The 24480-nt window shown below is 38.6% G+C and overlaps 1 protein-coding gene across 1 annotated transcript in view; it reads left to right on the top strand.

Annotated features, from left to right (window-relative positions):
- SELENOI (selenoprotein I) overlaps positions 1–24480 on the top strand; it is a 41478-nt gene that overhangs the window by 5648 nt on the left and 11350 nt on the right. The window contains 5 exon segments of the mRNA XM_036872877.1: positions 11561–11629; positions 12091–12199; positions 14356–14430; positions 18698–18960; positions 19898–20006. Of these exon segments, the coding sequence (XP_036728772.1) occupies positions 11561–11629; positions 12091–12199; positions 14356–14430; positions 18698–18960; positions 19898–20006 (625 nt within the window).

Genomic DNA, 24480 nt, shown 5'->3' with positions numbered 1-24480 from the left:
CCTGATCCCTATGTACATTTGATTGTGATCCTTGATTTAAGATTTTAAATTGACAGGACACGGTAACTGACTAGCTGGAAGGGGTGAAGGTAAAAGATGCGGAGGATCTGGGATGACTCAGGTTCTAGTAGGATGACTGGGTGGATAGAGGCAGCAGTCACTGAGGTAGGGGTTTTGTGAAGCATTAACTCTTTGGTAATAATGACACCCAGCATTTGTTGAGTCTAAGAGTTAATCCTCTTGATATTTCAGTGAGGAGGTATTTTATTAATATCTCATCAGTAACCTAACTCATACAAGATTGGTCCTTACAGAACAGAAGCAAAATTATAATTTAAATGATGAATGATGCTGAATCTGGCAGAATAACAGTAATCTTTTGCACAGGGCACTTCTCTTGGACAGGACAATGGGGTAGACTTCTCTTGGAAGGTGTGGTTTTTGGACTTGGAATTAAAACAAAGAAAATGTCATGTTCTAGAGAAATATCATTTGTGGATGAAATGTCCCCCATTAGAGGACTCTTTCTGTAACGATTTCAAAGACTAGAACACTTTTCCTCCAGAGTCACAGGGTAAACATGAGAAATTCCTGATCTTTTGATTTTCACTTGTTATGACTGCAGGCTGACTACGATATAATGTGTTAATTATGGCATTAGCTAGATATGTTACAGTTAACTCAAGCATAACTTATCTTTAGTTGTGCCTTGGTCTCCTTGAGTAAATGTGGGAAACTGGCCTCTCCCACTTGTAAGTACATTAGTAAGGCTTGAAAAGTATTATAGTCGTCTTAGATATAGATTTACAAATGTCTCATAGAAAGAATTATTTTTGAAGTTGGTAGAGACAGAGGAATCTTTCAGAAGGAGTGAGAGAAAAATGGATGGGAAACTTCTGCAGAGTGAGAGAGAGAGCAAGAGAGATTGTTAGGTAGAAGGTTACTCCATTTCTAGGTGCTATTTGGAAGAAACATCTTGAATTGGTTCTTAAACTACTTTCTGAAATATCAGTTCACTGCTGATGGCTTGCTTTTGTAACTGCTGTAATTCTTAAATGTCAAGAACTTCTCCGCTGAATAAGAATTTGCCCGGTGCATAAGGGAGAGAGGGGAAAGATGTTTCAGTCAGAGAGTCTGATGGGAACCAAGGCACAGAGCCTGGGAGGACCATGCTAAATTAGAGGCACAAGGAAGTGGAAGGTGTGTGAGGGACCAGGCCGAGCCTAGTGAGCTCAATGAGGGGAAGTTGCAATGGCAAGAGCAACGTCATTGTAAATACCCAATAGTGATAATGATAATGATGGCAAACATTTATATAGCATTTACTATAAGCCAGGCATTCTTTAAGTGCTTTACATATATTGTCTCATTTAATATTCACAAGTGCTTTGTGAGGTAGAGGTACTATTATTTTCCCCGTTTTACTGAGACACAGTGTTTAAGTAACTTGCTCAAGGTCCCACAGCTGAGATTTGAACCCAGGCATTCTGCGTCTGGAGTCCATGTTCTTCATGCTGTGTTGCCTCTCAATTCTAAGAATGACGTATAAACTCTGCTTTGTAGTTACTGGGTGTTTTGTGCAAAAGATATAAACATTAGAATAAAGACCTTCAGTGACGTGCTTAATTGGATTTGTATCTAATGTTTACAGATGGGGAAAATGTACAGTGAAAAAGGAAGAGCTGACTTTGTTTTTTCTTCCCCCAGTTTTAAATTATTCGTAGGGACAAGTGGGCTTGTATTTGCTAGTCTTATATTTAGTTGACTATTAAGAACATTTCATTCACTATTAGCTCTAATTGCAGTAAATGGCTTTTGATTAAATAATTAGCTTTGGGACTGATATTGAGTTAAATAGAACCCACATCCTGGCTTTGCGATCTTGAGCATAACTTAGTCTCTCTAACCAGGTTTCCTCATCTGTGAAATGGGGTAGTACCTGCCTCATAGGATCATTGTCAAAATTGAATGAGTTAATATTTGTAAAGTGCCTGGCACTTTAGTGATGTGTTAGTGTTAAGTAAATAAAAAATAAAACTTGACATTTGTGCTTCTCTGCTTGTGAACATTAACTGTCATATAACATATACACACATACTCACACCCGAGGAGGTTATACCAAGAGAAAAAGGATGTTTCAGCAAAGGAAGAGTAAGTAAATTTTTTCAAATACCACTTTGCTATTTATGAATCTGCAGTACTCCCACATATTTATCATGTGTTTGATGTCGAGATTCCTCAGCAAGGATTTCAAGTCCCTTCACTAAATGACCCCTCCTTTTGTCTTATCTTCTCATGTCTCGTTAGTTTATTATATGTTGTTTAAGTCTAGCAAGCAAACGTTTGTCATCAGGACATGCTTGTTCTTGTCTCACTGCTCTAGTTCTTCTCCAGTCGTCTCTCACCACCTTCTCTCCTCTGACGCGTTAGCAGGTATAAATGACAGTATTCACGGAAATGGGATCTCATTGTCCACTGAGTCATGTTCTCTGTGGGTGTAGTTCTTAAAGTCTTGTATTGATTAAAAAGTACTTTAAGAAACTTTAAATTTCTGTCTTAGGGTTAATATAATGCCCTCCCCCCCTTTATTTTCATTTTCAGTTCGATTTGGTGTTTTTCTTTCTTGGTAGATTATTACTAGCACAGTGCCTTGCCTTTAGTGAATTTTATTATACCTTGTCTCTTGCTCGCAGTGCAGGATTTGAAGTTGCCATCAGGAGGTTTAGGTGTTGACCACTAAGCTGATGGTGCGGCTTTTCCTTCAGCTGAAGAGTTTGCAGGAGTGTCATTCACATTCGTTTTCACCAGAGCCGTGGCCCTCAGACTTGAGGGTGCCTCAGAATCAACTGGAGCGTTTGTTAAAAGACAGATTGCTGGGCCCTACCCCCAGGCTGTCTGATTCTGTATATTTAGGGTAGGGCCCAAGAATTTGCACTCAGTTTGGCAACTACATTTTGAGAAGCACCTCATCAGAGAAATATTCCATTATATTGAAGAGCAGTTAATAAAACCAAGAAACGGATGTAAAGGAGTAAGAAGCTATATTACCGTAATGTTCATATATTAGCCCTCAAGTATCAGGTAGTCTTGATTTTGTGGATAGGAGCCTCAAAGTATCTCTTACTAGAAAAGAGGATGATGCAGTGCTTTCAGTATTGGATATTAGTTTTCTATCGCTGGATAACAAATTACCACAGACTTGGTGCATAAAACAACACACATTTATTGTCTCATAGTTTCTGTGAGTCAGGGCAGCAGTTACCTGGCTCCTCTGCTTGAGGTCTCGCCAGCCTGCAGTGAAGGTGTCAGCTGGCTGTGCTCTCATCTGGAGTTTGGGGTCCTCATCCAGGCTCATGTGGTTGTTGGCAGAATTCAGTTCTTTCCAGTCGTAGGGCTGAGGCTCTCGGCTCCTAGTAGTTGCCCACTTTTCTGGCCACATGGCCTTCACCATAGGCAGTTCATAACATTGCTGTTTGCTTCTTCAAGGTCAATGGGAGACTCTTCTCCAAACTGTTAAGATGGAGTCTTAGGTAATGAACTATATCATGGAAGTGACATCTCATCACCTTTGCCGTATAATGTTCTCTCAATCAAGGCAGTGACATCGATCACCTTCACTATATTCTGTTCGTTAGAAGCAAGTTACAGGTTCCACCCTCAGGGGAATGACTGAACCATCAGTAGGAGGGGATTGATTATACAAGGGCTTGACTCACTGGGGATTACCTTAGGATGTGTCCGCCACAAATTGGAAGACAGAAAAATGTGTATTGGAGGATGTTATGTTAATAACAATTTCAGTATATTGGATCTAGGTAGCTCATGATTGTATTTGAGCCAGGAGGGGGAAGTCTGGATTAAAGCAAAGTGATCCATTTCACAGAAATGTTCCAAGATGATTCATAAAGGATTTACGGTTTAGACCTTCCTGTTTATTAGCTGTTAATCCCTGAATTTTATAGTTTCTTCATCTGTAAAATAGGGAGGAATAATCTACCTTATCTATTTTACAATATCAAATAAGAGAACAAATGTAATTGTACTTTGGAAACTATAAAACATACAAATGTAGACATGGTGTTATTAATAGGGGGAGAGTAAGAGCAACTTCCCCTTGTGAAGTGAAAAGTTGCTGTAGACTAGTTCCCAGGGGAAAAGAGTTCCTCTTATCAGTGATGGAGTCACTCTATACTGCCATTTAAGTAAACATGCAGAGTAGTTCATGCATTTATTCATTCATATGTGCAAACATTCAGATATGTTTACTGAACTCCTACTATGTGCCAGGTGCAGAAGGGATCAGGTTGGGAAGCTTTCTCCATTTTCTTAACTGCTTCTTTAAATACCAGTGCTCAGTGAGTCCCACGTTTGTATGTGAAGGTAGCTCTTTTGACTGCCTTGATATTTGTTGCGTGAATAACAATTTTTAATAATTGGGATCTTTTGTTTTATGTTTTTTGCTTAAGTGACTGGCCCAGAGGCTTGGAATGCCATTGCTAAAGAACTCTTCTCCAGGAGTGGTAGAGCACATGTTGGCCACAACGGATCCTGCCCCTGTAAAGACTTACACCTAAACATGATTGAGTCATGAGACCCGTCAGCAAGGGACTGACCTCCATACCATACCAGTACCACACCAGACACTGAGCTTCACTGTGCAGGGGGAGAGAAGAGAGTTGACCTTTCTTTTCTCTCTCCTGAGTTCTTAAGAAAGGTTGATAATGTATTTCTTTCATTATGTCTGGAAAGTTGGTATGAGCAATAAATAACTTCATACAGTGAACCCAGTTGTGAACTAAAATTGGTTCTTTGTGACTATCCTGCCTTTTATTCCTAAAAACATGGATGATTTGGAACTCAAGAATTTGGGGAATAATTTTAAAAAGTCAGAAACATCATTTTGAGTTTGCTTACATCTGAAATGATTAACAGTAAGTGCTGTTTATAAACTATTATTAGCTTGTACTCAATCCGTACTTTATGGATTTCCGTGGTTAACTAAAATATGTTTTATAAGTGTAAAGTTTATATTTCAAATGGGTAAAGACAGGCTTTGAATTAAAAATCATTTGATAGTTGGAGACTTATCCTCCTTATATTGATTAGAAGACAAAGCAAGGGAAACCTGCATCTGTTTATAGATGTTAGAGTATTACCATCTATATTAGTATTAGATGGGATACTAGCCTCAGTCTAATTAATAAGTTGTCCAAAGCTCTGTATTTAGTGCAAGGGTGTGTCAGTTCAGTCAGTTTTCTTATCAGTATGTAGAAGGGATTTAAAGTACATGTATAAGGGAAATACTTTTAGGTCTAAGGAAGTGCTTCCATAGTTTTCCTTTTGTTAGAGCCAATTTCCTTCTTAAATTAAGAGGAGGCACATTTCTAATGTCCTTCTCAAAAATGGGCACTTTATAGCATATTTTGGAAGTAATTTAGAGTCATTGTACTGCTCCTGGCCTAACCCGTAATCGTCTCTTGCCTGGTATACTGTAACAGTCTCATAACTATTTTGCACTTTTGCCCCCCTCCAGTCCATTTTCTACACTGTAAACAGTGGGATCCTTTAATAATATAAATCAGGATATGCACTGGGCTTACGATAAAATAAAACTCACTGTGGACCTTTCGGTGGTGTCTGCCCATGTCTCCAGTGTCATTTCATACCACTCTTCCTTGCTCACTCACTACGCTGTAGCTCCATTGGCCTTCCTCCACTTTGTGGTCCTTCCACATTTTGTTCTCTGCTTAGAAGGCATCTTGGCATGCACGCCCCCCTCCCAACACCTATAAACCACACACACACACACACACACACACACGCACACACACACGCACACTGCCACACATATATTCTTTATTTTCTTTCTCTTTTTTAAGGTATAAATTATATACAAACGCACAGATCTTAAGTACACAATTTGATGAATTTTGTATATGTATGTAACCACCACCATGATAAAGAATTATTTTTAGCACCTCGGAGGGCCCCCATTTAGTCCCTGTCACCAGACTGCTATTATGACCTCTTTTTGCCATAAATTAATTTTGTCTGATTTTGAACTTCATATAAATGGAATCTCCAACAGCATGTTCTCTTTAGTGTCTCCCTTGTTTGACTCACTGTTCTGTCTCGTACATGCTTTACCTGTCTTCTCATCTTGTAGGACTCAGCGTAAGTGTCCCCTCCCCTGAAAAGCTTTCTCCGAGCACCCTGCCTAGGCACATTCCCAGCCCCCTGGTCCTCTGGTACAACACCTTGTTTATTGCCTTCACAGTATTGATCACATCTTGTGATTACGACTTGTTTTCTTGCTTAGCATCCATCTCACCCTAGACTGGACTTGGTGAACACAGGAAACTTTTTGATCTTGTTCACCATTCTCTTTCTTGTGGCCTAGCACAGTGCCTGACACAATCATAGGCACTCAGTCACAATTATTTGTTGACTTTACTGAATGAAAGAATGAAGAATGAGCTCTGCTTTATTTCCTGACTTGTACTGAAGTTAAAAAAAAAAAAAAGTCTTGAAACTTTCTAATATTTGACAAAATATTATCTAAGATAATTCTGGATTTCACTAAGACTTTATGAAAATCTTTTCTCGTGGGTGACGTAGACTAATTGCCATAGATGACAGTATAGAATTCTGTACCCAAATAAAAATGATTAATATATTAATAGCAATCTTGAGGGGAATGTTTAGAAGTTCTACCTTGATCAGCATTTTTACAGAGACTTAGGTGAAGGCATTGCTAGCATGACAACTTTACATGCTGAGAGTTTGGGGGGCATAGCTAGTACCTTGGATAACTGAGTCTGACCCTGAGGAGATCGGAGGAGATAGAAAGATGAGTGGACTCTAGCAAGATGAAATGTTAAAATGGTAAATGTAGGGTCTTAACACTTAGTTTCCAACAGTCAGCTTCATATTAACGCAGAGAAAGGTGGCTTTGCAGTCTGTATAAGAAAGGCCTGAGGGGGTAAGGTGACTGTGAAGGTGTGTTAAGTCTGCAGTATGACTTTGTTGCCTCAGGACATTAATACTGTGTTGAGCATCTGTTAAGAGAAATAAGTTGTTGAGGAAGAAGAGCTTATAGTCATGTTCTCCTTTGTGCTTATGCACCACTTGAAATGTTCCTTTTGCCCTGGATCACACTTTTATTTTGGTTTAACAACAAAATGGATTGTCTGGAGCACTTGTCGTCAAACTAAAGCCCCCGGACACCTGTTTTGTGAATAAAGTTTTATTGGAACACAGCATGCCTCTTTGTTTTCTTATTTTCTGTGACTTTCTGCTTCAGTGGCAGTGTTGGGTATTGTTACAGAGACCATATGGCCTGCAAAGCCTAAAATATTTGCTCTCTGGCATTTTCCAGAAAAAGCTTTCCAACCTCTGGTCTAGAGAATTAGACCTAGATGATGAAGAGAGTGAAACTTTGGCAAGAGAGTAACAACAGCAGAAGGAACATGAGATTTTTTAACCAGGTGAAGAGAAGATTTAGGTGTGACAGGGAGAGCCATCTTCAAATGTTTGAAGCATTATTGTTTGAAAAAAATTGGACCCTTGTCTGCTTAGCTTTGTTAGGGAAATTGAAAACATGATAGGAAATATGGGGCGAGGGGAGGATTTTGTTAGCATATAGAAAAGTTGTTTTAACATTGGATTGGGCTATTTCTAGAAGTAATGAGTTTTTTGGTAACCAGAGGCATTTAAAAAGAGGCCAGGGACTTCCCTGGTGGTCGAGTGGTTGGGACTCCACGCTTCCACTGCAGGGCACGGTGGTTTGATCCCTGGTTGGGGAACTAAGATCCGCATGCGCAGCACAGCCAAAAATTAAATAAATAAATAAAGAGGCCAGGGACTTCCCTGGTGACGCAGTGGTTAAGAATCCGCCTGCCAATGCAGGGGACACGGGTTCGATCCCTGGTCCGGGAAGATCCCACATGCCGCAGAGCAACTAAGCCCGTGCGCCACAACTGCTGGCCTGCGCTCTAGAGCCCGCGAGCCACAACTACTGAAGCCTGTGTGCCACAACTACTGAGCCCACGCGCCTAGAGCCCGTGCTCCGCAACAAGAGAAGCCACCGCAATGAGAAGCCCACACACCACAACGAAGAGTAGCCCCCACTCGCCGCAACTAGAGAAAGCCTCGCGCACAGCAACAAAGACCCAACGCAGCCAAAAATAAATAAATAAACTAAATTAAAGAAAAAAATAAAGAGGCCAGATGACTGTTTTACCTATTCACATAGGTGAGGGGCAGGCACGTGAGAACTAGATATCTCCTGAACGCTTGTGGTTCTGAGATTTTCCTTGGAATGATTCTCAAACTCAGGTTGTGGTTCTCAAGCCTTTCTCCAGGGCACTGGATTAGTCTGGCCCAACAGATTGTAGATCAAGCAAGTCCTGCAGGCCTTAAACAGGGGATTATTACCTTGTTCAGATATTCTGGTGTAAACCAAAACATCATTCCAATAGAAAATAATATATTTAACAGGCATTAACTAAATCTAGTTTAGCTCCTTTAAAAGTTTACATTTTACTTATTTTTTCAGGCATGTGGAAGGTGTGACTCATTCTTCTTTCCTCCTATTGATTCACAAGACAGTTTCAAGTTTCTTTGTTTATACCAAGTGATATGTGACCTTGAAAAATACTCAAGTGTGTAAGGCTAGAGCACAGAGTGCTCTTTAGGTTTACTGTTTGCTACCTTTTGTAATCTCATATTAGATTTCCTTGCTATACTTGAGCTTATCAGCTATTTTTATTAAATGTAAAAAATGCAGTTAGGCAAACTGACCTTTTTGTATTGAGTTCTATAATCTTTTCTTCTTCTACTGGTCTCCTGAAATAGAAATTTAGAGTTAAAACTTCAGAATTTGGGGTCTTCCTTGGTGGCGCAGGGGTTAAGAATCCGCCTGCCAATGCAGGGGACACGGGTTTGATCCCTGGTCCAGGAAGATCCCACATGCCGCGGAGCAACTAAGCCCGTGCACCACAACTACTGAGCCTGTGCTTTAGAGCCCGCGAGCCACAACTACTGAAGCCCACGCGCCTAGAGCCTGTGCTCCGCAACAAGAGAAGCCTCTGCAATGAGAAGCCTGCGCACCACAACGAAGAGCAGCCCCCGCTCGCCGCAACTAGAGAAAGCCCGCGTGCAGCAACGAAGACCCAACACAGCCAAAAAAAAAAAAAAAAAAAGGTGAAATGTTATAATAGTGGAAATAAAGAGATTTAAAAAAGAGAAAAAACTTCAGAATTTAAAAAGAGGAGCTTTTCAAATCAAAATACCATGAGTAAATGATCTTCTTTTAGATCTAAATTCAAATTATGGAAAGCGGCTGAATGAGAGTCATTCAGCAAACATTTGAATTAGGAGCATTGTACTTTGTACATCGTATTAACTCTTCGTGTGATGTCTTAAACTGTTTTCTTCTGATTTGGACTCCTTACAACTTTCGTACTTTGCAGTAGATGGTGGACTTGAAATGTGTGGTTTTCCAGTTTATCTGACCTGCTGGCTACGTCATGTGGGTCTGGGTTCAGACTTTGGTGAAATGGAGGAGGCCATGGCCTGCCCGCCTTGTCATCGGCAGCTTTTCAGGGTTCATATTGGTTGCATGTCCTCAGGTCTGAAAACTTAAATTCAGGCAGTTCTCTCAACTGGGGACTCCTTCATTGTACAGAGGTTCAGGTGTCATGGTATCTGTTATGTGGAAAAGCTTTGCGGGCTGTAGAGAACCATGCACGTAGAAGTTGATTTTAGCGAGAACAGTAATACTCATTTAAGTAGGCTCAGCTGAGAGTCTGCATGCAGCTGCAGAGCTTCTCACTCTGGCCAGTGTTCTTCGCCATTTTCTTCCCACTGTCTGTCTCAGATCTTTTGTCCAGGATATCGCATTTCGTCAGAATGAGTTGGAGAAATGGAGGCACTCAGACATGGATTCTGTTGAGTAAACATTTGACTTACTAGCTAACTCTCTTTGCTAGCAGTATTTTAAATTATTTCTATTTATTTACTTTTTTGCTCCATCACACTTTTAAATCTTGAAACACTGATGAGAAATATTTCCTGCATATCCATAAAACATTCAGGAAGAAATTTTGATCTTTAATTATGATTTTTTAAAAAATCAGTTGCTCAGATGCTTACCACTATTTTATTTGGGTTGGCCTTAACGGAAAAACCTGAACGAACTTTTTGGCCAACCCAATGTATTCATACTAAACAAATACAAAACACAGTTGAAACTTTTTTCAGGCATTTGACTAGTTTGACAGCTTGTTGAATTAGGTAATATTCCCACTCCCTGAGGGTGAGAATTAAGTTGTCCCTTACCCATTTTGAATCCCTTCTTCCCCACACCTAGTGGATGCTTCCTACATGCCAGGCACTCCAGTGTGTGTGTGTGTTTGTGTCTCTGATGAACAAGTCATCAACATGACTCTTAAAGTATTACATAATTACGTACAGATATTTTGTTAAAATTTTCTTTGAAGTTTTACTAAATAGCTCAACAATTGGGGAATACACTTGAACACCCTAACCTGTTGTTTTCTTCCTTTGCTTATTTAAGCAATCCATTTTCCAGCTGTAAAGGGATCTGTCATTCCTTTGGTGCTCAAAACACAGTAATGGTACCTAATGCTTATATAGCGCTAACTGTGGGCTAGGTACTGCTCTAAGCACTTCCTGTATATTATCAGTTTATCTAATCCTTATGGCAATCCTTTGAGGTAAAGGCTGTGATCCTCATTTTACAGGTGAAGCAACTAAGGCAGAGAGGTTAAGTAACTTACCCAAGGTTGTACCATTAATAAGTGCATTAGTAATGGTGTCAAGGGTAAAACAGCTAGATTCCCATTAGTTGAGAGGGATGAAGGAGGTTGAGAAAGTCAGTGTGTGAATGCACACAGTGTGCTCATTATCCTGCAAATAGGTGAGCACTTGAAAGCAATATAAAATTTTCTGCTGCAACATTGTAATATTATAAAAGTTGATTTGAGTAAAAAATTGTCTGGCTGTGCTTGGCCATCTTTGCCCCATTCATACTGCTTTTCCAGTTCTGTTATTTAGAAGAGGACATCGTATAACTAGATATATTCTCTAGATTTATTTTTACTGTTATTTTCTTTTTTTAAAAAAATTATTTATTTATTTATTTTGGGCTGTGTTGGGTCTTTGCTGCTGCACGCGGGCTTTCTCTAGTTGCGGTGAGCAGGGGCTACTCTTTGTCGCGGTGCGCGGGCTTCTCACTGCGGTGGCTTCTCTTGTTGCAGAGCACAGGCTCTAGGTGCGCAGGCTTCAGTAGTTGGGGTGCATGGGTTCTAGAACGCAGGCTCAGTAGTTGTGATGCACACGGGCTTAGTTGCTCTGCGGCATGTGGGATCTTCCTGGACCAGGGATCGAACCCGTGTCCCCTGCATTGGCAGGCGGATTCTTAACCACTGCACCACCAGGGAAGTCCTTGTACTATTATTTTCATTTGAGAAATATTGTTCTAAATACTTGCTGGTATGCAAGGATTAACTGAATATTTTTTTTCATTTCTTAACAGTACAGTGCTGTGGATACCAATCCACTCTCTCTGTATGTCATGCATCCATTTTGGAACACTGTAGTAAAGGTAAGATGATTAATAAGCATGTACTTAGGTTTTAGTAAGTTTTAAATATTTTAAACTATTTTATGGAGTATTACAGGCCAACTGTCAGTTCAATAAGACGTTTAGAGAAACTGCCTCTCCCATCCTCCTTTCCTTTAGTCACATACCTTTTGATTTATCTCATCGTTGAAGTATAAGCTTATACTCTAGATCTATTATATTTATAAAATGCTTCTTAAATTTTTCTAAAATAAATATAATGTTATGATTATAAAAGTTTGTTGATTATAGAATTATTTAAAATATAGAAAATAGACATTTCTATTAACTGATTATGGTTTATAATTTGATATATATAATTCCTGTATATATGGTCTTTCAAATTTATAGTTTTTGTTTTGACAGATTTGCATGTTGTGGTATGTAGTGGACAGAGAGATTTCTCTACTTTAATTATTTTGTAATTATTTTGAAAAAAATAGGTATTTCCTACTTGGCTGGCTCCAAATCTGATAACCTTTTCTGGCTTTCTGCTGGTTGTGTTCAATTTTCTGCTTATGGCATACTTTGATCCTGACTTTTATGCTTCAGGTAAGATTATTACTTTAATATAAAATCTTAAATGTCTAAATAGCAAAAAATGAGATATGGTTATTTTCTGATTCTATTAAGATGCTTGCATTTCTGAAAAATTTTGAATATTAGAAGGGTTGTAAGATGTTAGAATTGGGTGTAAAAGCTAAGTTGTGTTTTCACAATCTGTTATGTATGTTTCTAATAAGTTCTAGAAACCAATTTGGCTATTGAATTTAGATATGCTGTCTAAAAAGCAATGAGGTTTTTGTAAATAAAGAGTAATGGGATTTATAAGAAGACGGAAAATTAGGACTCTGAAGTTTTGCCTGAAAATGAATATAAGCAAGGCCCAGCATACCTACCAGTTCCAGAAATATCCCTTCCCCTTTTCTAGGTATGGAATAAAAATCCCCCTTTTCTAAAGGCAATGTGATCTCTCTTTCCCTCTGCTCTGCCCTTGTACGTACCTTTAATAACTCCCAGTTTCCTCTGAAAATGGTTGTTAGACCTTAGATATTTATTGACAGAAGTCTGGGCCCTTACTGAGGAGGGGAGGCAAAATGCACCTTTGGAGGCAGTTTTCAGCCTATTCCCAACATCTTCTTTCAGACCCACTGCTATCTTACTTCCTCCCACACCCCAGCTTCTGCCCCGGCTGAACAAGAGAATCTGGAGCACATCTGGGATGAGGGGGCATATGTAGGAAACAGTTTATTCTTATTGCTCAGCTGGTGGATGGAGTTGAGAGGAATAGAAAGATGGAGGTAGATGAGTATTTTTTGCATTCTAAGTTAGAAGATATTTTCCAATAAGAATACTTATAAATGATGTAGTCAGGAGTTTTAGTACTATAATTCCGGGGTCCCCAGCCCCTGGGCTGCGGTCCGTTACCGGTCCTTGGCCTGTTAGCGACAGGGCTGCACAGCAGGAGGTGAGCAAAGGTCCGGCAAGCGAAGCTTCATCTGCCGCTCGCCCTCGCTTGCATTAACCGCCTGAAACACCAGCACCGCCCCCCCTCCCCCGTCCATGGGAAAATTGTCTTCCATGAAACCGGTCCCTGGTGCCAAAAAGGTTGGGGACCGCTGCTATAATTCATCTGTGTTGTGGGTTCAGCAGACGTTTGTGCACTGACCTAGAGAAATTAACCATCACTGACAACATTGTTTTTGTAGGAGAATTTGGAGTTTTAAACACTTAATGACTTTTGATATTATAGGAATTATGAATATTGAAACTCTGCCTATGCCTGACTTTATCAACTGAAAATTTTAGCCATAGCTTCTGTATATGTAATAAAATGGTAATTGAAGATCATTACCATTACCATGCTTAAATTTCATTAAGCATGGTTTTGATATTGTGGGGTTTTTTAAAATTGTATTTTAATCCTCAGAACAGCCTCAAAAGTTTATCTTTGAAACTAGAAATAGTATTTTCTCTGACTAAATAAGACTATTTACTTAGTTACTAAGAGAACTAAAAATACGTAAATATATGTATTTCTCCAAGTCATACAACTTGAAGAGCCAGATTAACCATCTAGTCCCAGTATACTTGGGGAGTGGAAGCCAGGAAGGTGAAGTGGTATGTTCAGGGCCACACTGCTGGTCGGTTACGGAGCCAGGACTAGAACCCAGACCTGAATCTCACTTGTTTTATCTTAGGGGGGAAAAGTGAGGTCCAGGCATTTCAGAGCGATTTTGTTGCCAGAATCATCCAGTTGAGGTAATTTACCTATACACACATCAAAAGGTCTTTTGTTCAGCTAATTAATCATTTAGTGAGAGAGTGTAAGTTGAAAGCTTAATACGTGTTTGTAGTATAATCATAAACAACAAGGATCAGATTAAACACAAGCATTTTTTGAATTCCAAAAACATTATTTTTCATTCTAGGCACATAAGTAATTTTCAAGTGAAGATAGTCAGTCTCGAGTTATGATTAAAGCTCAAAACAAATGCCTATTGTTTATGAGGGGTTGGACAGTTACTTTGGTTTTGTCAGAGTTTGCTGATACATTCTAACATTTACCTAGTTCTGCATTCGAGATATATTGTAAAGTACTTCAGCTTCTATTTAATAAATAGAAACACCTCTCATTGGCAGTATGGGCTACGGTAAGAACAGTTGTACTTAGACTGTGTTACAATCTGAGTTGCTTTCCTTTCCAGCACCAGGTCACACGCACGTACCTGACTGGGTTTGGATTGTAGTGGGCATCCTCAACTTCGTAGCCTACACTCTAGGTAAGAACTTGGCCAATAGTCAGTGCCTGGTGCAGCTGTCAGCAAGGATAGCCACCAAGCATTTTCTCCTATGCTGAATTCATTTTAACTAGGGTTTATTAATATCCTGTTCAATTTGATAAATACGTTCTTGAGTTTCTCTGTGAAAAATATTGTCATTTGCTGGGAATTCAAAGAATAAGATAGGAGTTGGCAAGCTACCACTTGTACGCCAAATCTGGCCTGTTGTCTGTTTTTGTAAGTGCGGTTTTACTGGAACACAGCTATGCTCATTCCTTTACATGTCTGTGGCTGCTTTCCTGCAGCAGAGACGTAGTTGAGTAGTTGTAACAGAGGCCATTTGGCCCACAGCGCCTAAACTATTTACAGTTTGGCCCTTTACAAGAAATATTTCCCAGCCCTGGAATAAGACATCATTTTTGCCATGAGTTTGGGAAGCAGTACTGACATATCAAATAACTGCAGAATACTGAGAGAGATGCTGTAATAGAGCATAGTGGGAGAACAAATATAGAAGTGATCAATTCTCATTTGGTGGAGGGGAGTGGTCAGGGAAGTCCACTGGGCCAGGCTACACCGTGTATTCTGCCAAGGGTGCGTTTCGTTGGGATCATCTGCGTGACTTGTCCTGCATTCTCCTAGTCTTCCCTGCTTTATTTTTCTCCATAGCACTTAAAACCATATGACCCCCTTGTATGTTGTCTGCTCTAAAATGTAAGTTCCTTGAGGGTGGGTACTTTATCTTGCTCGCTGTGTACCCAGTGTTAAGAACAGTGTCTGCTCCATAGGAGGTACTCAGTATGTGGTTTTTAAATGAATGTGAAGTAGCAGACCCTGACTTAAAGTTGCTTAGGTCTCTTCGGATAAAAATGACTTGTATTCATAAAACCAGGGTAATTTGGTACAGGATTAAATGCTGACGTGGTGGATGACCAGAGCTGCAAGAGTTTGGGGAAGGAAGAGAATGAAATCAAGAAGAATTAGGCAAAAACTTAGTTAAAAGATCTACATTTAGACAGAGGCTTTTGTGCATTTGTTATTAAAGATGAGTTGGTTTTAATGGGACTTCCCTGGAGGTCCAATGGTTGAGACTCCGCGCTTCCACTGCAGCGGGCACGGGAACTAAGATCCCACATGCCGCGCGGTGTGGCCAAAAAAAAAAAAAAAATTTTTTTTTTGCTATAGGATTTGGTTGCCAAGGACTGCAGGAGGAATAGGGAAAAGGAGAGGGTGGCCTGTGTGCTCTGACTTTTTAAAAATTTTTATTTATTTATTTATTTATGGCTGTGTTGGGTCTTCGTTTCTGTGCGAGGGCCTTCCCCAGTTGCGGCAAGCGGGGGCCACTCTTCATCGCGGTGCACGGGCCTCTCACTATCGCGGGCCTCTCTCGTTGCGGAGCACAGGCTCCAGACGCGCAGGCTCAGTAGTTGTGGCTCACGGGCCTAGTTGCTCCGCGGCATGTGGGATCTTCCCGAACCAGGGCTCAAACCTGTGTCCCCTGCATTGGCAGGCGGATTCTTAACCACTGCACCACCAGGGAAGTCCCCGTAAGAGTCTTTTGAAGTACTGTACCATCTACCTGTTTCAGGTCTCCACAATTCTGGCAAAAATCCTGATCTAACCTGAACTGTTTGTTGCAAAACCTGCCTTGAAGCAACAATTTATAATCTTCATTTATACTACTAGTGTGATTATTCTTACACTTTGCTGCAGAAATATCAGTGTGTTTGATCACAGGTTTTTGCTGTAGGTTCTGCTTGTGGTTTTTTCATAATATATAGGTTATGCGCTGAATTGCCTTTCTTACGAAAAAACGTTGTGAGACTTATCTAGACCCCAGACTTATGGGGCTAGAATGGGTTCAGTGAGAAGACGTACAAAACCTAGTTAATATGTAGTTCATGAATATAATATTTGTAATAACTGCACAGAAGTTGCACTGAGAATAGGAAATTAAGTCAGCAAATAATAAGAAAAGACTTTTAGGATATATTTTAACTACTTGGGGGCAGAAAAGTTCCCAATCCTATATAACAGAGATCTACAGTGTTTGGGCAAGAGTTTGAGATTCATCCTTTCATATATTCCTTCAACAATATTTTTAAAGGCCCTCTTTGCCACAGACTGAGCTAGGCACTGGGGATAATACTGCTGTGAGCAAGATAAACACAGTAATGATAAGGAATTTTTAATTCCTTGAATCTGAATCTTTACAGTTAGTCTAATTTTGATGCACTTAATTAACAAAACTGTTTGTTTGGAGGAGGAAGTTTTATAATTCAGACTCTTCTTCCTTTTTAACTAGGTTGTACCATTCTCTCTTCCTCTTCCCCTCTTCCTCCCTGCCCCCGCCCAGGCTCCTCTGTTTTTGCCCCTATATGAAGGTGTTCCAGTGTGCTTTCTCTTTCTCCTTCCTTATTCCCTTGGTAATCCTGATCCTTAACACTGTTGAGTTGACTCCCGTGTTAGTATCTAGCCCTTATCTATCTTCTGATAGATCAGTAAGTACCCTTAGGCTGAGTTGCTTGACATACCATGTGGATGTCCTGCCAACACTTCAATTTCAACATCTAAAACTGTACTCAGATCTTTTCTATCCGTCTTGCTCCTTCAGATTTTCTTATTTCTGTTAATACTGCCACTCTCTTAGTTACACAGACGGGAGATTTTGGAGGTGGTCTTCTTGTCCTTCGGCCTCACCTCTCCTCTTTTGTTGCTTTGTCATTTTTATTTTCTTAATATCTCTCCCGCCTCCAGCTTTTTATTCCCATTGCATTCCATCTCAATTTAGGCTTACTAATTAGGGTTCCTCTCCCAGCCTGTCCTTCACACTGATTATCAAGTGGATCTTCCTGAAGCACTTCATTGCTTTTACTCTTTGTAATCCTCTACTCAGATAATTTTAGTAGCTCCTCAGACTCTCTAATACCTTTAAACTGGCTCAAACCTCCCTTCTAGCCCCTTTAGACTGCCATCTTCACATACTAGTTTATACTGCCCTCTTCACATACTAGTTTCTGGTCAAATTAAACTACTTGGCATTCTCTGCACACACATGTGCTTTTCCATCTCGGTGTTTTTGCCGATAGCACTCCCTTCTCTTGAAATGACACACTCCTTTATCTCCTATCTACTGAAATCCAACTCATTCTTTATGTCCCCACTCAGATTTCATCTTGTCAGGAAAGCCAGTCTAGCTTATCTTAGCCTGAAGAGAACTCGTCCCTTTTCTGTACTCTTCTCTGGTTTGTGATACATCATATCTGTAACTGTCATGTTTTGTCTCCTTTCTCAATTGTAAACTCTTTGCGGGCACAAACTTAGTTTATTCTATTCTAAGATTTTTATAGTCTTCACAGCATCAAGAATAGTGCTTCGCAGGGAACTCTACTCAATACCCTGTAATGACCTATATGGGAAAAGAATCTAAGAAAGAGTGGATATGTGTACATGTGTAACTGATTCACTTTGCTGTACAGCAGACTAACACAACATTGTAAATCAACTATACCCCAATAAAAATTAATTTTAAAAATAGTGCATTGTACAGTTTCAATAAATTTTTTTTGAATTTTATTTTATTTATTTTTTTATACAGCAGGTTCTTATTAATTATCCATTTTATACATATTAGTGTATATATGTCAATCCCAATCTCCCAATTTATTCAGTAAATTCAATTTATTCAATAAATTTATTCTTATATTTACTCAACACGTACTGTGTTTGCAAAGCCTTTTGGAAAGCACTTAAAATTATGGAGGTGGTCCATCTGTAAAGAAGTAACTGTGATATCAAACAAGATGAAACAGGTGTTATGACTGAAGTAACTGAGTGTATTTGGATCCTAGAGCAAGGAATAGTTAGATAAATTATAATGAACAACTATTGAATATTCTCTGGAGGGTTAAGAATTTGCAGCTAGTGGAATAACTCAGTTAGTTGTTAGGCAGATTTGGAGGAATTCAGAGTCCAACTAGAATGCTTCTTCCTCAGATCTAAAATAGACACCATTCAATGTGATTTAACATTTTAATTTTTAGATTAAGCTTTGAGAAATTACAGATTTTATTTCTGAAATCTTTGCATTGTAGGAATTAAAGGTTGGATTTTTATAGTACTGTCTGATAGTTATAATTTAGTTAATCAACATTCCTATGATATGCTCGTCTGTTTTGTTTTGTTTCTCTCCATTTTATTAAAGAAGACTTTCTCCAGACTGGTGCAGTTGTTGACCTATTCCTGTGGTAATGTGTTTTTGTTGCAGATGGTGTGGATGGAAAGCAAGCCCGTAGAACCAATTCCAGCACCCCGTTAGGGGAGCTTTTTGACCATGGCCTGGATAGTTGGTCATGTGTTTACTTTGTTGTAACTGTGTATTCCATTTTTGGACGAGGATCATCTGGTGTCAGTGTTTTTGTTCTTTATCTCCTGCTATGGGTAGTTTTATTTTCTTTCATCCTGTCCCACTGGGAGAAGTATAACACAGGGATTCTTTTCCTGCCATGGGGATATGACGTTAGCCAGGTGGTAAGTATGGGTTCTTCCTTAAATTTTCAACATTGCCATGAATTTTGGGGAAAGTTTTTGTTATTCCTTCTTTATTGACCTTTTGCTTTTTTGGTTAGAACTGATGGGTGCTTTAACATTTTTTTCCTTTTTATTTTATATTATTTTTACTTATTTATGGAAAATTTCCAATATGTACAAAAGTAGAGAGAATAGTATAGTGAACCCTTATGTACCTGTTACTTAGCTTGAGCAGTTAACACTTGGCCAGTGTAGTTTCACATGTACTCTTCCTCACCCTCCTTCCAGTTACTTTAAAGGAAAATCCTGGCATTATGTGATAAATATTTTGCTATATATCTCTAAGTGGTAAGAGTTCTTTTTAAAAAACATAACTACAATGCCATTATTACACCAAAAAATGAACTGTTTCTTAACAAACATTCATTGAAACTGTTGATTTTATAAAGAAAGTTATGCGCTTATAATTAAATTGTTGGCTTTTTGTCTTCATTGCCAACTTTTCAGTGAGTAGAGAGATTTGTTTTCCTCTTACTTTATAGGCTTGCTATTAACTCTCCCTGCCTTAGAATCCCAGCTTTTTGTGTTGCCATTTTGCCCGTCTACACCTAAGGCTTCAGTAAAGAATCAGAAGTTGGAGTGTGTTTGAAGAAAGTGATTGGGTGGGCAAATTGGAACATCGTGTGGCTAAACCAATTTACGAGGTGCCTTATGAGGCCAGTTGTTTGCATTGTCTAGAATTTAATTATTTTATGGTGTTGTTGGCTGAAAAAACTATTTTTAAAGGCAAGAAGACTTGCCACCATATCAAATTTAAGCATACTTCTTGCTTTTACTAAAACTGTTTACTAGACTTATGCTGCATAAAGCATTATTGACTCCCTGATCTTTCCAGCTGTTAATGCTCTGTATACTTTTGTCTGCATTTTCCTTCCAGACTATTTCTTTTGTCTACATAGTGACTGCGATTGTGGGAGTTGAGGCCTGGTATGAACCTTTCCTGTTTAATTTCTTATATAGAGACCTATTCACTGCAATGATCATTGGTAAGAAGCTCCATGTTGAAGCCTGTTGTAACATCGCTTTGTTATCAAAGCCAGTGTTTGATTATAACCAGCAGCACCTCCCCGCCTGCCTGCACGCCCTGCAGCAAAAGCAGAACCCCGCAACCCTGTAGGGTTTCAGCCAAACCCTTAAGGAAAATAAGGTTGCTTTGTTTTGCTTTGTTTTTTTTTTTTTTTCACACACACACACTGTATTTTATTTTTACAAGAGATAAATAGACTGACACCAAGCATTGTACATGGATGACCACAACAAAAGCAACAATGATTGCAATTACCAAACATGAAACACACTCATACTATGTCATAATATTGACATTCAGTCCAGTAATCCTCCACTGTAACAGCTCCTTTACTTTGCAGTGAAAATTGATTTGTCTATTCTTTGCCTCTGAGTCCTTGTGGGATTTTTTTTTTTTTAATTCAAACAGAAAGTCACAGAAATTATACTCATCCTCATCAGTTCACTCAGTCCCATGTAATTAATTTTTTTTTCATCTTGATCTTTGTTAGCACTTTTATGAGTTCATCAGTTTTCCATTAGAGTTCTGAAAATGCTTATTCATTCAGTTCAGCAGTACAGTCAGTTACCAGAAACCTGTACTTGTCAGAGTCTTTTCCATGAATTTCTTGAAGATGAAACCCTTTTATAGGAACATATTTGCAAAAGCATCAGAGTACACCCAGAACTGTCTGTAAATGACAAAAGACTTAAAAATGACCACGGTTAAAGATTTGATGAAAGTTCATAATAATGCAGTTGACAAGAAAATTAGTTATTTCTGAGATATACATTTTAAAGTAATAACTAGGATTATGACATTATACCAGAACATATAAGATTTTTAGAAATTTCATGTAATGTCTGAAACATTTATATTAACATACTTCCATACAAATAACCCAATGAAAGTTTAGTATTAGTTGTTTTGTTTGTTTGTTTGTTTTGCTTTGTTTTGTTTTTGTTCAGCACCAAGGTATTTCTAATCAGAAGGCAATACCGAAATAGATCACACAAACCCTGTAAACTAACTATTCAAATTAATCTAGACTGTATTGGAGGATCCACGTTTAGTTGGACGTTCGGTATTGATTTCAATACTTATCTCAAAATTGAAGATTGTTAGTTTGAGGAAGTAGAATGACGAAACACAGAGTTTACTTTACAATACATCCACTCCAAAAATTGAGCTTCTGTTCCTCTCAGAAACCCTTTTTCTTAAGCCTTTGAATGCTAGGTAAAGGTTTTGATCATGGTAATGTTTCCTTTTTGATTTTAGCCAAAGGGAATATCTACAGGATGATTGAGTGGGGGAGAGTGTTTTTATGGAGAGAGGCAAAGGGGAAGAGGAATCTGGGTTGTTATTTGGGGCACCAGGAGTGACACTAAGACCTTTGTAGTGTAAAAGAAAAAAACTTGTTGGCTGTTGCTCTGTTCTCTTATCTAAAAATTAATCCTCCCTCCGTCTGTCTGTGAACCTTGGTTACAGAATGGGAATTGAAGGCTTAGAAACAGCTGAGAAGATGGTGCATTAAGCACTGGCTTTCAGAAAAGGAGTAGTTTGGGGATTTTCTGTGGCTCTGGACTGCAGATATTTTAGGAACCCTGCTGTAATCTAACAAATGTTCATTTTTGGGTGCCTGTATAAACTGATTTCTTTACCTTGAAAAGGCTAGCTATTTTTCATCTCCAGCTGTCATTCATGAGTGAATCTTTTGATTTATGCACCTTGTCCTGTGGCAGGTTTGCTGCATTTTACATTTAAATGTTTATTTAAAAGATAAGATGGAATCTCTGACATAGGAGATATATTTTTGAATGTTAAGTGGGTACTTTAATAGGCATATAAGTTTCTTTGTAATTTATAATTTTTGGCAGCATACTTATTAGGTAATGGTACTTCCTATTACATCACATTAGGGGCACACGATAGCTAGTTGTCTTTCTGTCTGTGTGTATCAGTAATGACTAGAGGATGAGGTATTGTACATCTGTTCCATCTCTTCCCAAGTTCTGCCTCAACTCTTCACCTAGTGGTACTAACAGTCGCTGATGATCATTGCTTAGGAATCCATTCATTCAGTGGATAGCCAGGGAATAAAGTTTGTTTTTTGGTAAAGTACCTCATAAATTCATACTGATAATTCCAAATCATATTTGATGATACAGATCTTTTACTTAACCTAGTTGATCTTATATTTGTATATCCTTTAAACTCTGACAAAAGTCTTTGCTTTCAACGACACAAAATAATTATTCAATTTGTGTTATTCCATAAAATACCCACAACAGTCTGAGAATGTAGTTCCAAAATCAGCGACATATGATTACTGGAAATTGTTGAAGATTTGGTTTTTTGCAGTTCCATTTGCCCTATGGTTTATCCACTAGAGAATGCCCAGTCAGGTTATTATAGTCTAAAGTTCCCATTCTGTGGTTATGCCACCATCTGTGGATATGTACATTAAGTTAGTTTCATTTTACTTTTGATATTTATGGATTACTTTTTCTTTTAAATTTATTTTTCCTTTATAATTATGTAGTGGTATTCACATGATTACAAAGTCAAATCTATATATAAAACAAGATATATTCAAAGAAGTCTAGTCTATCACTACCCTAGTCTTTTCTTCCCTCATAGTTACTATTCTTAGTTTTTAATTTTTTGGGTTTATCGTGTCAGTGTTTCTTTCTTAATATAAGGAAGGTGTGGGGGGGGTTTTTATCACCCCCTTTCATAGATAATGGGTAGCATACTATACATAGTTTACTACACGTGCTTCTTTTTTTTTCCCCTCCACATAATAGTATATCTTAGAGATCACTGCATAGTGATGTTTAGGGATCTTCCTCATTTCTTCTTACAGCTGCCTGGTACAGTAACTTCATTGTGTGGATGTACCATTGGTTATTCAAACACCTTCTACTGATGGACATTTGTGTTACTTCCGGTCTTTTGCTGTTGTACAAACTGGCTGCAATAAATCATCTTACATATATATGTCTGTTCATATTTTTCCCAGGGTATTTAGGAAGAAGATCTCTAGAAGTAAGAATGTTTAGTAAGGACAAATGTAATGCAATTTTCACTAAATACTACTCCCATATTCCCTGCCATATGGGTTATCTGATTTTTGAATTCCCATCAGCCATGAAAGTACTTGTTTATTTAGTTTTACCAATGTAGTAATGTTGGTCAAACTTTTGGATATTTGCCATTCTGTGATAGGTAAGAAATGATATATCTGTATAGTTTTAATTTGCATTTCTCTTATTATGGATGAACTTTTCTAGTGTTTGAGAGCCATTTAGATTTCTTTTTCTTTATATCGTCGAGTCAATTTTTGCATTACATTGTTAACCACTTCCTTTATTTTAGAAGCTCTTTATCTATTAGGTATATTAATCTTTGTTTTGATATAAATAACATTTTCCCCCTTGTTTGTTGTCTTTTTACTTTCGTGAAAGTATTTTTTGTCTTGTTGGTTTTTATTGAAGTTTGTTTTATAAGCCTGGAAATACGAGGAACCAAAATATTTGTTGTGACCATGTTATCCTTGGTGTTTCATCTCATTCTGATCACTTCTTTTTTATGAATTCTATTCTGATTTTTCTATAGCTATTGTTTCTTATATTACGAAGTCTAGGGCCTTCCTATGGTAATAAGAAAAGCAGGTCTACATATGTAGGGGTTCTATCACTATCATTATATAGATTTTAATAGACAAGTATTTAACAATTAAATATTCTTTATAGAAAGTACATGGAGTGTTATTAGAGGAGAAATAGAAGATACAGTGGTTTTCTGTTTGGCAACCTATATAGAGCTCAGGCTTTCTACAGGCTTACTGCACTTAATTAAGATAAAGCTATTTTAGGATGTTTTAAACTAAAAAAACTCTTGATACCAAATCTTTTGCATGTTTCTCTCAGCCTATTTTCAACACCTCAAAGCTACAGATGATTCTGGGTTAATTCATTTAGCCCTGGCTCCCTAACAGTGTGCTCCCCAGCTTGACATGGAATGACTTGCTAAAATTTCTGAGGACACTGAGGACATCTTGTCTTCTCTTCCACTCCTCTAAGATCTTGTAACTCAGGGAACTTTGTTCCATTTGGGCTTGAAAGTAGTAGAGTAATTCATCTTTTGAGATGAGATTTTCTGTTCGGTGAATCTAGTTTTTCATCCTTTTTTTAAATAAATTTGTTTATTTATTTATTTATTTTTGGCTGCATTGGGTTTTCGTTGCTGCGCACAGGCTTTCTCTAGTTGCGGCAAGCGGGGCTTACTCTTTGTTGTGGCACCAGGCTTCTCATTGCAGTGGCTTCTGTTGTTGCGGAGCACGGGCTCCAGGCACGCGGGCTTCAGTAGTTGTGGCTCGCAGGCTCTAGAGAGCAGGCTCAGTAATTGTGGCGCATGGGCTTAGTTGCTCCACGGCATGTGGGAGACCTTCC

Source organism: Balaenoptera musculus, chromosome 13 (genome assembly GCF_009873245.2).
Source record: "Balaenoptera musculus isolate JJ_BM4_2016_0621 chromosome 13, mBalMus1.pri.v3, whole genome shotgun sequence".
NCBI classification, from domain to species: Eukaryota; Metazoa; Chordata; class Mammalia; order Artiodactyla; family Balaenopteridae; genus Balaenoptera; species Balaenoptera musculus.
Note: the sequence above shows the minus strand (reverse complement) of the source record. Positions and strands in the feature narration are given on the sequence as shown.